Below are 13607 nucleotides of genomic sequence, written 5' to 3'. Positions count from 1 at the left end.
ATCCCTGTCTCTCCTGATCCCAAACCTTGGGGGATTCCAGGAATTTCCTCTCTGGGAATCCCACACTGATGCTGGGAGCCCAAACTGGGAATTTTTCCCACCCAGCTGCTGGATTTTTGGGATTAATCCCAGATTAATCCTGCTGGAGTTTTAGGGAATTGGAGATTTTTTCCCTCACCCCACACCTCGTCCTTCCCATCCTCTTCCAAAGCTCCACCCGGGATCGTGCCAACAAATCCCAGAAGAAGTTTCCCAAAATTTCCATTTCCCAGCGTTTTTCCTGCTTGAATGGGAAAAATTCCCTGGAAATGGGGAAAAACAGGGAAAACCCTCCCAAATCCCCACTCTGGGAATAAAACCACATTCACTGGGATAACGTCAATCCACGCTGGAACACCAACAATCCTCAGAGCCGGAAAAACCTTTGGAATTAAAACATCCCTGCCCCCAAAACCCTGGGGACAAAGCCGTGCGTGATCCTACAAAATGCCAGCCCCACTTTGGGGTGACTCTTCCCAGATTTTTGGGATCCGACGTCTTTTTCCCCCCCCTCCCTTCCTTTTCCCGGATTTTTTCCCTGCGGATGGATGGGGAGAGGCTCCGTGACGTCGCCGGCTCGCTCTGATCTCATTTTAATGAAATCATTCCCAAAGCACGGCTCCGCGTCTGGAATTACGACTCCAACCCCGTGATCCCTCATTTTTTATAAATACACCAGGGAGGGGGGAAAAGGTTTCCAGAGAGAGGGAAAAAAATATCCCGGTCCCTGAAAAAGGAATCAGGGAAGAGCCAGGGAGGAGAAGTTCGGGAAAGGCTCCCGATGCCTCTTTCCCGGGAGTGATTCCACAGCAAATCCTTCCCATCCCAAGAATCCAGGAGAAGCAGGTGAGTGCCTGGGTTTCATTTATTCCCCAGTTTCCAGAAACTTTCAATATTTCAGTGTTTTCCTTGGGAAATCAGATTCCAGGGTTGTTGTTTTTGGGGTTTTGCTTTTTTTTAGGGAGAAATAAAATTAGGTAGAATGGGGAAAAGCAATCCAAGGTATTTGGATATCAAGGGATTCAAAATTCCCATCGCTGTCCCTCCTAGGAAAAATAATTTATTATTTTTATTATTATTATTCCGGTAATTTTGGGAGGTGGGTGGGAATAGGCAGCATGGGGAAGGATTGGGAAAATTTGGGAAAAGGGAAAATCGGGAGATAAATCCCTGCTGGCACCGCAGGGATGGGGAGGAGAGCGAGGCACTGGATTTTGGGAATCAGCAGTGGGAAAAGGTCCTCAGGGAAACAGAGGCAGGCAGAGTTTAAGAAGTCTCCAGGTCCCATCCACAGTTTTATCCCAGACTTACTTTGGATCAGGGAGAATCCCGCTCCATCCCGATCCCGGTCCCGAGGAGCGGCTGGAAAGCTCCGATCCCGCTTTTCCAGAGCTGGAATTTGGGCGTTTTCCTCCTTCCAAAGCAAGCGGGAGATTTCCCAGGAGACACAAACGCTCCTGCCGGCTCGGCAGCATCCCGAGAAAATTCCTGGAAAACGCTCCTGGGTATCCCAGCAGTTCCCGGCGGGAGGAGCGGCTCCCTCCGGCAGCGCGGATTTCATTCCCAGCTCCTCGGATCCACCGCGGGTGGGTTTTCCTCCTTTTCCTGCCTTTTTTTAGCGAGGAGAAAACCCCAATTCCAGCTTTTTTTCCTGCTCCATAAAAACTTCCTGGAGCGGTGGGGCACAACCCCCCCCGGTAAAAATGAACCCAATCCCAAAAAAATCAGCTTTTCCTTGTTTTTTTCCCTTTGATTTCTGCTCGTTTTGCCAGGATATCCATCCCGGCGAGGAGCAGGAATGGGTGTGGATGGCTCCAGCCGCATTTTCTCCTTGTTCTGCCTTTCCCTTTCCTCAGCTGAGATTCCCAGAGTTTTGTTAAGCGGGAAAAGCTAGGGGGAAAAAATCCCAGGAAAAGGCGCTGGATTCAGTCAGTGGTGAAGGAACTGCGGGGGAAATGCAGCTCCGGGATTCCAGGCGGGGCAGGAAAATCCCAGGGCTCCCCCAGGCAGCTCGGGAAGGGTTTTTGGCAACATTCCCGTTCCCCATCCGGGATTTGGGAATCATGCAATGATCCAGCCCCCAGGGCTGGGAAAATCCCCGATCCCAAAATTCCCATCCCGCAGGAGCTCCGGGAATTTGGTGAGGGTGGAGCGAGGTGAAAGAGCTGGGAAAAACAAAAAAAAAAAAAAGGGAATTTTGGGGTGGGAGAAATCCTGAGTCCTTCAGGAGCCTCAGCCTTGGAACACATGGAAAAATCCCTGTTGCCAAATCTCCGTCCTCTTTTCCAAGAAAAATTAAATCCTGGGATGTTCTCATGTTTAAATCTCCAAATGTGAGATTTGGGGCTGGAGGAAAGGAAAGTTTGGGGTCCTAAACGATCCCATGTGGGATCCTGGAACCTGGGAAAGGTTTTCCTGCTTTCCCTGGATCATTCCATGGCTCTTCCTCGTCCTCTCCCATCCGGATCCAGGGGATGGATTTTTGGGAAGCCCAGAGGGGTTTTGGGAAGGGGGAAATGAGAGGGAAAGAAGCAGAAATGGAATCCTGAGGGAGGATTGGAACGGCCAAACCTCGGGAAGGTGGGAAAGGGAACGAAATTCCCAAATCTCTCCCTTTTTCCATGGAGAGCAAAGAGCAGAATCAAAGGGATAAAGCTGCACAAAATTCCCGCTCTGAGGAACAGCACAGGGAAAATTGAAGGGGAGAGATCTTCCCAAAATCCCCTTTCCAGAGGATGGCAAAGGGCAGAATTCAGGGAATAAACTTTCCCAAAAATCCCTCTCCAAGGAATGACAAAACGCAGAATTTAGAGGATGAAAATTCCCAAAATTCCCCTGCCATGGACAATAAAGGGCAGAATTCAGGGAATAAACCTTCCCAAAATTCCCACTCTGAGGAACATCAAGGGGCAGATTTAAGGGGAAAGACCTTCCCAAAATTCCCTCTCCAAGGGATGGAAAAGGGAAGATTTAAGGGGATAAACATTCCTAAGTCTCCTCCTCCCTGGACAATAAAGGGCAGAATTCAGGGAATAAATCTTCCCAAAATTCCTCCTCCAGGGGATGGCAAAAGGCAGAATTCAGGGAATAAAACTTCCCAAAATTCCCTCTCCAAGGGGCAGACCTAAAGGGAATAAAGGATCCCCAAATTCCCTCTCCAAGGGATGGAACAGGGAAGAGTTAAAGGAATCAATCAGCCCAAAATTCCCGCTCTGAGCAACAGCAAAGGAAAAATTGAAGGGGAAAGATCTTCTCAAAATTCCCTCTCCAGAGGATGGCAAAGGGCAGAATTCAGGGAATAAACTTTCCCAAAATTCCCCTGCCATGGACAATAAAGGGCAGAATTCAGGGAATAAACCTTCCCAAAATTCCATCTCCAAGGGATGGAAAAAGGAAGATTTAAAGGGATAAACATTCCTAAATCTCCTCCTCCCTGGATAATAAAGGGCAGAATTCAGGGAATAATCTTTCCCAAAATTCCCTCTCCAAGGAATGACAAAAGGCAGAATTCAGGGAATAAAACTTCCCAAAATTCCTCCTCCAAGGAATGACACAAGGCAGAATTCAGGGAATAAAACTTCCCAAAATTCTCTCTCCAAGGAATGACACAAGGCAGAATTCAGGGAATAAAACTTCCCAAAATTCCTCCTCCGAGGCATGACAAAAGGCAGAATTTAGAGGATGAGAATTCCCAAACCTCCATGGACATGGAAAGGCATTTTCAGGGACAGATCCCAGCCCAGGGATTGAGTTTGGATGGATCTGATCCCCCATTCCCAGGGATATTCCCAAGAATTCCGGCTGCTCCGCGGGAATGGAATCAGCAGCTCCCAACCCCAAAATCAAGGATGGAATTCCAGCCCCAGCAGGAATCCCTGGGGATTGTCCCCAGCCAGGAATTGCCGTGAGAGCCGCTGGCCACAAGATGGGGCCAGAAGATTGGGAATGCCAGCAGGATTCCAGGTTTTTGGGAATTCCTGAAGGATTCCAGGTTTTGGGAATTCCAGAAGGATTCCAGGTTTTTGGGAATTCCTGAAGGATTCCAGCTTTTTGGGAATTCCTGAAGGATTCCAGGTTTGGGGAATTCCAGAAGGATTCCAGCTTTTTGGGAATTCCAGAAGGATTCCATGAGCTTGGGATATTTTTCCATCCTGGGAATGGGCAAAAAGCCCTGCGGGAGATCCTTGGTGGCTTTTTGGGGATAAAGGGAGATGGGGAGGGGTTGTGGAGCAGGAGAGTTTTCCAGGGATTTACAGCCCCCCAAAAAGACCCCAAAAAGACACAAAAAATGACCCAAAAATGACCCCAAAAATGACCCCAAAAATGACCCCAAAAATGATGATATTTCAAGAAGGAGGAGGTGGAGAGGGATCCATGGGAATCGTCCCCGTGGTCCAAACCGGGTCTCCAGCAGCAGCCACGTGTGTTCCGTGAAGGAAAAGCCAAATTCTCCTCTCCATGGAAGTTCCATGGAAGCAAAGGTCAAATCCTCTCATCCATGGAAGCTCCGTGGAGCTCCAAAGGTCAAATCCTCACCTTCATGGAAACTCTGAGGAAGTCCCATGGAAATTCCATGAAGGAAAGGCCAAATCCTCCCCACCACAGAAGTTCTGTGGAAGTTCCATGGAAGAAAAGTTCAAATCTTCTCTTCTGTGGAAGTTCTGTGGAGGTTTCATGGAAACTCCACAAAGGAGTTTCCAAATCCTCCCCTCCACGGAAGTTTCATGGAAGTTCCATGGAAGCAAAAGCCAAATCCTCCCCTCCATGGAAGCTCTGTAGAAGCTCCAAGGAAAGGCCAAATCTTTCCTTCCATAGAAGTTTCATGGAAGTTCCACAAAGGAAAGGCCAAATCCTCCCCTTCATGGAAGTTCCATGGAAGCTCCAAAGGTCAAATCCTCACCTCCATGGAAATTCCACAAAGGAAAGGCCAAATCTTTCTTTCCACGGAAGTTTCATGGAAGCTCCATGGAAGCAAAGGCCAAATCATCTCCTCCATGGAAGTTCCATGGAGCTCCAAAGGTCAAATCCTCTCACCCATGGAAGCTCTGTAGAAGTTCCATGGAAATTCCACAAAGGAAAGGCCAAATCCTCACGTCCATGGAAGCTCCGTGGAAGCTCCAAAGGCCAAATCCTCCCCTCCACGGAAGTTCTGTGGAAGTTCCATGGAAGCAAAGGTAAAATCTTCTCTTCTGTGGAAGTTCTGTGGAAGTTCCATGGAAACTCCACAAAGGAAAGGCCAAATCCTCCCTTTATGGAAGCTCTGTGGAAGCTCCAGAGGTCAAATCCTCTCCTCCATGGAAGTTCCATGGAGCTCCAAAGGTCAAATCCTCACCTCCATGGAAACTCTGCGGAAGCTCCAAGGAAAGGCCAAATCTTTCCTTCCATGGAAGCTCCATGGAAGCAAAGGCCAAATCCTCACGTCCATGGAAGCTCCGTGGAAGCTCCAAAGGCCAAATCCTCACGTCTATGGAAGCTCTGTGGAAGCTCCAAAGGCCAAATCCGCAACTCCATGGAAGCTCTGTGGAAGCTCCATGGAAGCAAAGGCCAAATCCTCCTCTCCATGGAAGTTCCATGGAGCTCCAAAGGTCAAATCCTCACCTCCATGGAAATTCCACAAAGGAAAGGCCAAATCCTGCCCTCCATGGAAGCTCTGCAGAAGCTCCAAGGAAAGGCCAAATCTTTCCTTCCATGGAAGTTTCATGGAAGTTCCATGAAGGAAAGGCCAAATCCTCACGTCCATGGAATCTCTGTGGAAGCTCCAAAGGCCAAATCCGCAACTCCATGGAAATTCCACAAAGAAAAGGCCAAATCCTCTCCTCCGTGGAAGTTCCATGGAAGCTCCTAAGGTTAAATCCTCACCTCCATGGAAGCTCCACTGAAGCTCCATGGAAGGGAAGCTCCTTGGACATCCCACCTGCCACCAGCACCCCAAATCCAAGGGCTGGGGGTTGCATCCCAAGGAAGCTCATTCCCACCTGTCCGAACCTTTAAACGGGACCTGGGAGGAGACTCCAAGGGCGCAGGGAGGGGAGTTCAGGGATTGGGAAGGGATGAGGAAAGGCCGGATCTCCCCAGGTCCCACGGGAAGTTCACGTCCCTCTCCTCGGTGTCTCCACGGCCAGGCCACCGCCATGTCCCACCCCAGGCTGCTGCTCCTCCTCATCCTGCTCGGAGCTGCCGGGACCGGCCGGGCCCTGAGCCTCTCCAACGCCGCCTCCATCTTCAGCTGCCTCAACGCCGCCCTGTCGGAAGCGCAGAAGATCCATCCCGAGGAAAACGCCGTCCTGGACAAGCGCGGCTCCGAGTCGCCGTCCCTGGAGGAGGCGTCAGAGGAGGAGGCAGAGGAGGAAGAGCTGGGGAAAAGGACATTCCCGGGGGACGGCCACTCCCCATACGCGTCCCAGGCGCGGCTGAAGGGCAAGAGCTCGCAGAACCGGGCCAAGAGCGACCGGCACACCAAGGTCACGCTGTCGCTCGACGTCCCCACCAACATCATGAACATCCTCTTCAACATCGCCAAGGCCAAGAACTTGCGGGCCAAGGCGGCGGCCAACGCCCACCTCATGGCCCAGATCGGGCGGAGGAAGTGACCGGGCCAGCGCCCGAGGGGACCGATGTGTGACAGCGGCCTTGTCTGGTTCTGACCCATCCAGCCACCTCGCATCCTTCTCCCGCCCTTCTCTCCTCCCCGCTCTCCTCCGTCGTTCCTTCCGGACATTTCCACGCGCAGGGAAGAGGTTCCCGTCGCCAGCGGGGCACGGGGGACGCGTCACCCGGGAAGGTTCCTGATTAAAGCTGCCATTTCTGGAGTTTCCAATGCTCTGTTGTCCCATCTCCTGCCCCGGCTGCTCCGGGAATCATCATCCCCGTAGGGATTCCGAAATCTCCCCCAGCTCAGCCTCGTGGCCCTGTCCCTACCATGGCCTTCCCAAATTCCACCACGAGCTGTCCCTGCCGCAGCCACCGATCCACTGGGAAGGGAAAAGTACAGGGACAACCTCAGGAGGGATCTCCCAGATCCTCCTCCTGGGTTTTCCCTGGATTTGTCACCATCAAGCTCCCCACGGGGACACCAGGGCCACCCCACGGCCTCGGGGGGGTTTGGATCCCAGGCAGCTCCGTGGCTGCTCCGTTGAGTCCCACCACAATTCCCACCTGTCCCTTCCCACTTTCCCGAGGCTCAACCTTGGTTTTCCAGCTGGTCCAGCTTCAGCTCTTCATCCACAGACCATCAGTGCTCATCCCGCTCTTTCCCAGCCCTCCTTCCTCTAAACCTTTCTCTCCACCTCCCAGCCCCGCCGAAATTCCACCTCTTCCCTCATCCCTGCATTCGGTGGGTTTGGGAGGTGGAGAGAAATTTGGGAAAGGAATCTGGGGAAGAGATTTGGTCCTTCTACCCCTGGAGATGCTCAGCAAGAGGAGGAAACGAGATCCCACCAGCCCTATCCAGGGTGAGATTCCAGGTGGGACACCAAGGGACATGGAAATGTCCCGGTGGGTTGGAAATGTCCTGGAGAATCATCAGAGGGACGATGACTCCGCCCTCAGCTCCAAGGGTGTACGGGGAGGGGCTGTTCCCATGGAAATCCGCTGGAATCTTGGATTACGTGGATTTTTATAGCCCAGCAAATTCCCAGCGTTCTCATCCAGCGGGACACGGGCATTGTCCCTGTTTTCCAATCCAGGGAAACTGAGGCACGGGAAGAACAAGGTCACACCTGCTCCGTGTCCAGCTGGACACTCATCCCTCTGTGGGTTGTGCAGGTGTCCCCAGGTTTTCCAGGCTCCATTGGGACCTTGGGATGTGCCAAGGATCCTTGGAAGGAGGGACAGAGGGATTTGCTCAGAGCTGAGGGACAAATCCCCGCTTTGAGCAGAAAGTCGGGAGAGATTTTCCACTGGATCCCCAGGATCCCAGTCCAGGTTGGGAATGGCTTTTCCCCACCACCAGCCCGGCTTGGGATGCGTTCCCAGCCCTGGAGACAAGGAGAACATCCCAGCCCTGTGGGAAAGGCCGGAAATCCAAAGGTCGCCTGCCTGGAGCTGCCCCTGGAGCTTCCCTCCTCTCCCCACGAAGGAAAGGAATTCCCAGGGAAGTGGGAAGGGATGAGCCCAGGGATTTGCTGGCTCCAGGCTGAGCTGAGGCAGGGACAGCTGGGAAGGAGGGATGGGGAAGGCAGGATCCTCCTTCCCAGCTGCATCCCGGCGGGAGAATCCCGCCCACACCTGGAACCCAAAGGGATCCTTCCAAAACAACCCTTCCCAAATGGATCCTTCCCAAATTAACCCTTCCCAAATGGATCCTTCCCATATGGATCCTTCCCAAGTGGATCCTTCCCAAATGGATCCTTCCCAAGTGGATCCTTCCCAAATGGATCCTTCCCAAAATAACGCTTCCCAAATGAAGCCTTCCCAGATGGATCCTTCCCAAATGGATCCTTCCAAATTAACCCTTCCCAAATGGATCCTTCCCAAATGGATCCTTCCCAAATGGATCCTTCCCAAATGGATCCTTCCAAATTAACCCTTCCCAAATGGATCCTTCCCAAATGGATCCTTCCCAAATGGATCCTTCCCAAATGGATCCTTCTCAAATTGACCCTTCCCAAATGGATCCTTCCCAAACTGACCCTTCCCAAGCGGATCCCTCCCAGGCTCTGCCCGGCAGGACCCGGGTGCCGGAGGGGCAGCACGGGCAGATTTCCTGAGGGAACAGGATGGGAATGGAGCCCTGGAACCTCCGGCAACGCCCCCGTGGGGCTGGGAGCACCCAGAGCTTGGGAGCGCTTGGGAAGGGCAGCATCGGTGCCTGGGGGGATTTGTGGGGTTTTGTAGGATCCAGGGGAGGATTCCAGGCAGGATTCGGCCTTTCCTGCCTTTTCTCACAGGGATGAAACCCAAACTCCGGGAATTGCAGCTGGAGCTGCTCACCCAGACCAACAAATCCTTCTGCTCCCACTGCCGGATCCCATCCAGCCCATCCCAAATCCTTCCCACTGCCAGATCCCATCCAGCCCATCCCAAATCCTTCCCACTGCCAGATCCCATCCACCTGATCCCAAATCCTTCCCACTGCCGGATCCCATCCAGCCCATCCCAATTCTTACTTCTGCTCCCTCTGCCAGATCCCATCCAGCCCATCCCAAATCCTTCCCACTGCCAGATCCCATCCAGCCCATCCCAAATCCTTCCCACTGCTGGATCCCATCCAGCCCATCCCAAAACCTTCCCTCTGCCGGATCCCATCCACCTGATCCCAAATCCTTCCCACTGCCAGACCCCATCCAGCCCATCCGAAATCCTTCCCACTGCTGGATCCCATCCAGCTGATCCCAAAACCTTCCCAGTACCGGATCCCATCCAGCCCATCCCAAATCCTTCCCACTGCCAGATCCCATCCAGCCCATCCCAAATCCTTCCCTCTGCTGGATCCCATCCACCTGATCCTAAATCCTTCCCTCTGCTGGATCCCATCCAGCCCATCCGAAATCCTTCCCACTGCTGGATCCCATCCAGCCCATCCCAAATCCTTCCCACTGCCGGATCCCATCCAGCTGATCCTGAATCTTCCCCTCTGCCGGATCCCATCCAGCCCATCCCAAATCTTCCCCTCTGACAGATCCCATCCAGCCCATCCCAAATCCTTCCCAGTGCCAGACCCCATCCAGCCGATCCCAAATCCTTCCCACTGCTGGATCCCATCCAGCCCATCCCAAATCCTTCCCACTGCCGGATCCCATCCAGCCCATCCCAAATCCTTCCCACTGCTGGATCCCATCCAGCCCATCCCAAATCCCCCAGGCATCCAGCTCTTCCCTGGCCTCCAGGAATCCCCGAATCCTCCTTTTCCTCCTCCACGTGCCAACACTCCAAGGTTTTTTCCCACTTTTTTCACTCCCATCGGAGCAAACCGGAGGTGCTGCAAGAGTTCAGACATTCCCAAGCACAGCAGGATCCCAAATTCCATCCTGGGATCGAGGAGGATCCAGCCCCACCTGGTGAGGGACGGATTCCCAAAACACATTCCTGATATCTTGGGAATTCACATCCGTGGGGTTCTGGCTGGGAAAACCAAGGCGATTCCCAGCAGAGACCAAGGAATGGGCTGGATTTGCAGGGAATTCTGTCAGGAGCTCTGGAGCAGGGCTGTGGTGCAGGTCCACCCGGAGCCATCCCTGGTGGAATGGATCCCCTTCCCAGGATTCCTGTCCCTGCTCCTGGAATGTTCTCTCCCACAGCTGGGATGTTCCTGGCATTCCTGCCTGCTCTGGGTGGGGCTGGGAGCGCTTATCCCGGGATTTCAGGAATTCCCACCAGGCAGGAGCTCCTCATGGAACCCCCCAGCACATGGACAGGAGATGGAAAATCCAGGACCCTTCCCCAAATCCCAGCCCCAGCTCCGTTGGCTGCTGGCTGGGATCTGCTCCATGTCATTCCCACGATTCCCAAGAATCTGCTTCTCCCTTGATTCTCCATCCATTCCCTTCCTGACCAGCTTTTAAGGATTTTTCCCGGGAACAGCCTCATCTCCCGCTTTCCTCAGATCATCCCAACCCTCCACCGAACCCAAGCGAGGTTTGGGACAGACCAGGAATGTCCAAGGGGACCAATCCATGAGGTTTGATCATTCCCAGGGAGCTGCTCCCACATCCTGAATCTGGATAAAGTTTTAAAATCCCTTTTTCCGGCCTCTGGGACACCTGGTATCCATGAATTCCTTGATTTCCTCTGTTCTGCATGGAAAATAAAACCATTGTCCACCTGCAACGGGATTGGTCTCACTGGTGACTTCAGTCCTGGCTTTATCCCCTCTCCCACAGCTTTTCCAGGTTTTCCAGGACATCCCTGATCCCACATCTCTGATGGAATTTTTGTCCCTGTTTCAGGGGAGGGACTCTGAGGGATGGAAGAGCCCCCTCATTCCCTCTGGAAGTGGGATCCAGCTCCATGGGGAAGGATTTGGCTTTTCATTATCCATGGTTTGGGGCCAGGGTTCCTCCCTGGAATTCAAAATTCAGGAATATTCAGGCTCAAGGAGCTGGAGCTGCCCTGGAGCTGGGACAGTCCAAATTTTCATGGATCCAATGCTGGAAGAACCATCCCATGATCCCAAACCAGGAGCCTCATCCAGCAAATCCTGTCCATCCCAAGGAATTCCAACATTGTGGAAAACGAGGGTGGAAAGCAAAAATCCCATTCCCAGCCCTGAAGGTTGCGAGGGAAGTTTGGAAAATGAGCCACCACCAAACAGTCCTGGGAGAGCATCATTCCCGCAATTCCTGCGCGATCTGGGGGGGTTTTGGGATCTTCTGGACCTGTTCAGGTGTGGTGTTCCCACTTCCAGCCGGGTGGATTCCACAAAGGGCAAATTTGGAGGAATCCCAAGAATATCTTGGAGGAATCCCAAGAATATCTTGGAGGAATCCCAATATTCCGTGGGTGCTGGCTGGATCCTAGATCCACGATATCCACATTCCCGCTGATCCGAGCTCCCGGGAGAGGAGGGCAGAGCTGGAATTGTCGCTTCCCAAAGCTCCCGGAGCTCTGTCCTGTCTTCTGCTGGAGCATCACTTGGAATTAAAGAGGCTTTTCCCAGCTCCTGAACCTGCTGGGAGGCTGGAAGGAGGCACGGAAAAACCTCATTCCCGCTCCTGGGAATGCTCCAAGGAAAAGGGCAGCTGGAGGTGAGGCAGCTCCCGGGATTTCCCACCTCGGTGATTTCCAGGAGCTCCGGTGAGGAACGGCACAGGGAAATTGGGATTGAAATCCAATCAATCAAGAATTGAAGAGCTGGCTTCGTTAATCATTCCCGAGCCAGCCCTTCAATTCCAGCCCAATCCAGATTTATTTCCTTGGATTTTTCCTTTTTTTTTTTTCCCTGCCCAGCTGCTTTTCTTGGATCCAGTCATGGCACGCGGGGAGTCCCCGGAGGAGGAGGAACAACCCTGCTGGAATCCAGGGAAAAGCAGAGGTCAGGCTCAATCCCCTTTTCCAGCTCCTCTGCAGCTTCCAGGGATTCTTGCATCACGTCTGGGAGCAGCCAGCCGGCAGCAGGAGAGGGAAGGAATTTTTCCAGGGAGACAGGGAGCTCGGACAGGGTTTTATAGGAGTCTGACAGAGCCAAAGCGCTGGAATTCCCATCTCAATTCCAGTTAAATTTCCAGCCCTGGCAGCAGGACGGGGATTGCTTTAGCAGGAACGAGTGGTTTAAGGATTCCTTAGGGAAAAGTATGGAAAAAAGGGGATTTAACCTAAAAAAACCTAAAAGCCAAAGCGTGACAAAGCTCCTTGGCAAAGCTCGCCCTGCAGCTTTTACTGGATGGGTAAAGCTGAGGGAAAAATCCAAATAAAACCTGGATTTGAGCAATCTGAAAGTAAAAATAAACAAAAATGAGCTGTGTGGAGGTTGGGAATGGATAAAAGGAATAAGGGAGATCTTCCCGTGTGGAATCCCGAGGTCTGGAGGGGGCCCCTTCATCCACAGTTTAAAGGTTTAAACCTTTCAATTAAAAAATTAAATTCTAATTGAAAGCACTTAATTAAGGGCCTAATTAAAACGATTTAACGGAAGGTTCCGTAGAATTGACCACGGGCATGAAGTCATTCACTCCGTGCCTTAATTTTATTTAGGAATATAAATATTCCTGTTTATTTACCATGAGAAAAACGGGATTGGGAATGGGGGATAGGCTGGGACAGGGATGGGAACATTCCCACAGGCTGGAATGTTGTGGGAGCAGCTTTGCCATTCCCGAGTAGGGAAAATAAAGGTGAAGTGGCTCAATGAGGATTCACCTCTTGTGGGGAGAATTGGGGGTTCCAGCTCCCCCAAAAACTCCGGGATTTTCCCCAAAATCGCTCTCCTCCATCCAAGGGACACCTCCCCTTCCTTGTTCCCGTTCCTGGCTGGATCTGGAATCTCCTCAGGGGACAATCAGGGCTTTGGGGTGACAACTTTGGGGTGGCTCAAGGGACCTGGACCTCTTCAGGGGCCACCTCCAACCTGGTCCTGCCAGCCCTGGACTTTCAGGGCCACCAAAGAGTTCCTGGGATGCTTCCACCTCCCTCTCCCACGTGCCAGACACAGCTCCCCTCCCCTCTCCCCATTCCTGGCTGGATTTCCCTGTCTTGGGAATATTTCCCAAATCCTCAGCACTGTCCCAACCCCCAGGATTTGCTCAGGCAACACCTGAGCTTCACCAGGTGAGGAGGAGGGGAGGTGGGCAGGAGGCCAAACCCCACCAAGAAGTGCTCCCCACTCCTCCAAAGGGATTCCCTGATCCCAGACATGGAATTCCCTCAGCAGCATCCATCTCCAGACAGAAATTCCCACAGGAAATAGGACATTTCCCCCACGGCACTAATTAGGCTTGATGACTCTCTAATCAGCACACCCTGATCAGCATTTGCTCTTCCCCTCAGGACATCTTCGAGCCGGAACCTCCCAAAAAAAAAAAAAATAAAACAAACCACCCTGGGTGAATCCAAGGAATTCCAAGCCAAAAAAAAAAAAACCACCACACCCCCACCCTCCCCCGTTTTTATTCATATACAAAAAGCCACGGAAG

The 13607-nt window shown here is 52.5% G+C and overlaps 1 protein-coding gene across 1 annotated transcript; it reads left to right on the top strand.

Moving 5' to 3' along the window:
• Window positions 1-755: 755 nt before the first annotated feature.
• LOC131592234 (urocortin-3-like) lies at window positions 756-6767 on the top strand. The gene is made up of 2 exons (XM_058863619.1): window positions 756-885; window positions 6162-6767. The coding sequence occupies exon 2, from the start codon at window positions 6171-6173 to the stop codon at window positions 6627-6629; it is 459 nt and encodes a 152-aa protein (XP_058719602.1). The 5' UTR covers window positions 756-885; window positions 6162-6170; the 3' UTR covers window positions 6630-6767.
• The last annotated feature ends 6840 nt before the right edge of the window (window positions 6768-13607 follow it).

This window comes from Poecile atricapillus, chromosome W, assembly GCF_030490865.1.
Source record: "Poecile atricapillus isolate bPoeAtr1 chromosome W, bPoeAtr1.hap1, whole genome shotgun sequence".
NCBI lineage: Eukaryota > Metazoa > Chordata > Aves > Passeriformes > Paridae > Poecile > Poecile atricapillus.
Note: the sequence above shows the minus strand (reverse complement) of the source record. Positions and strands in the feature narration are given on the sequence as shown.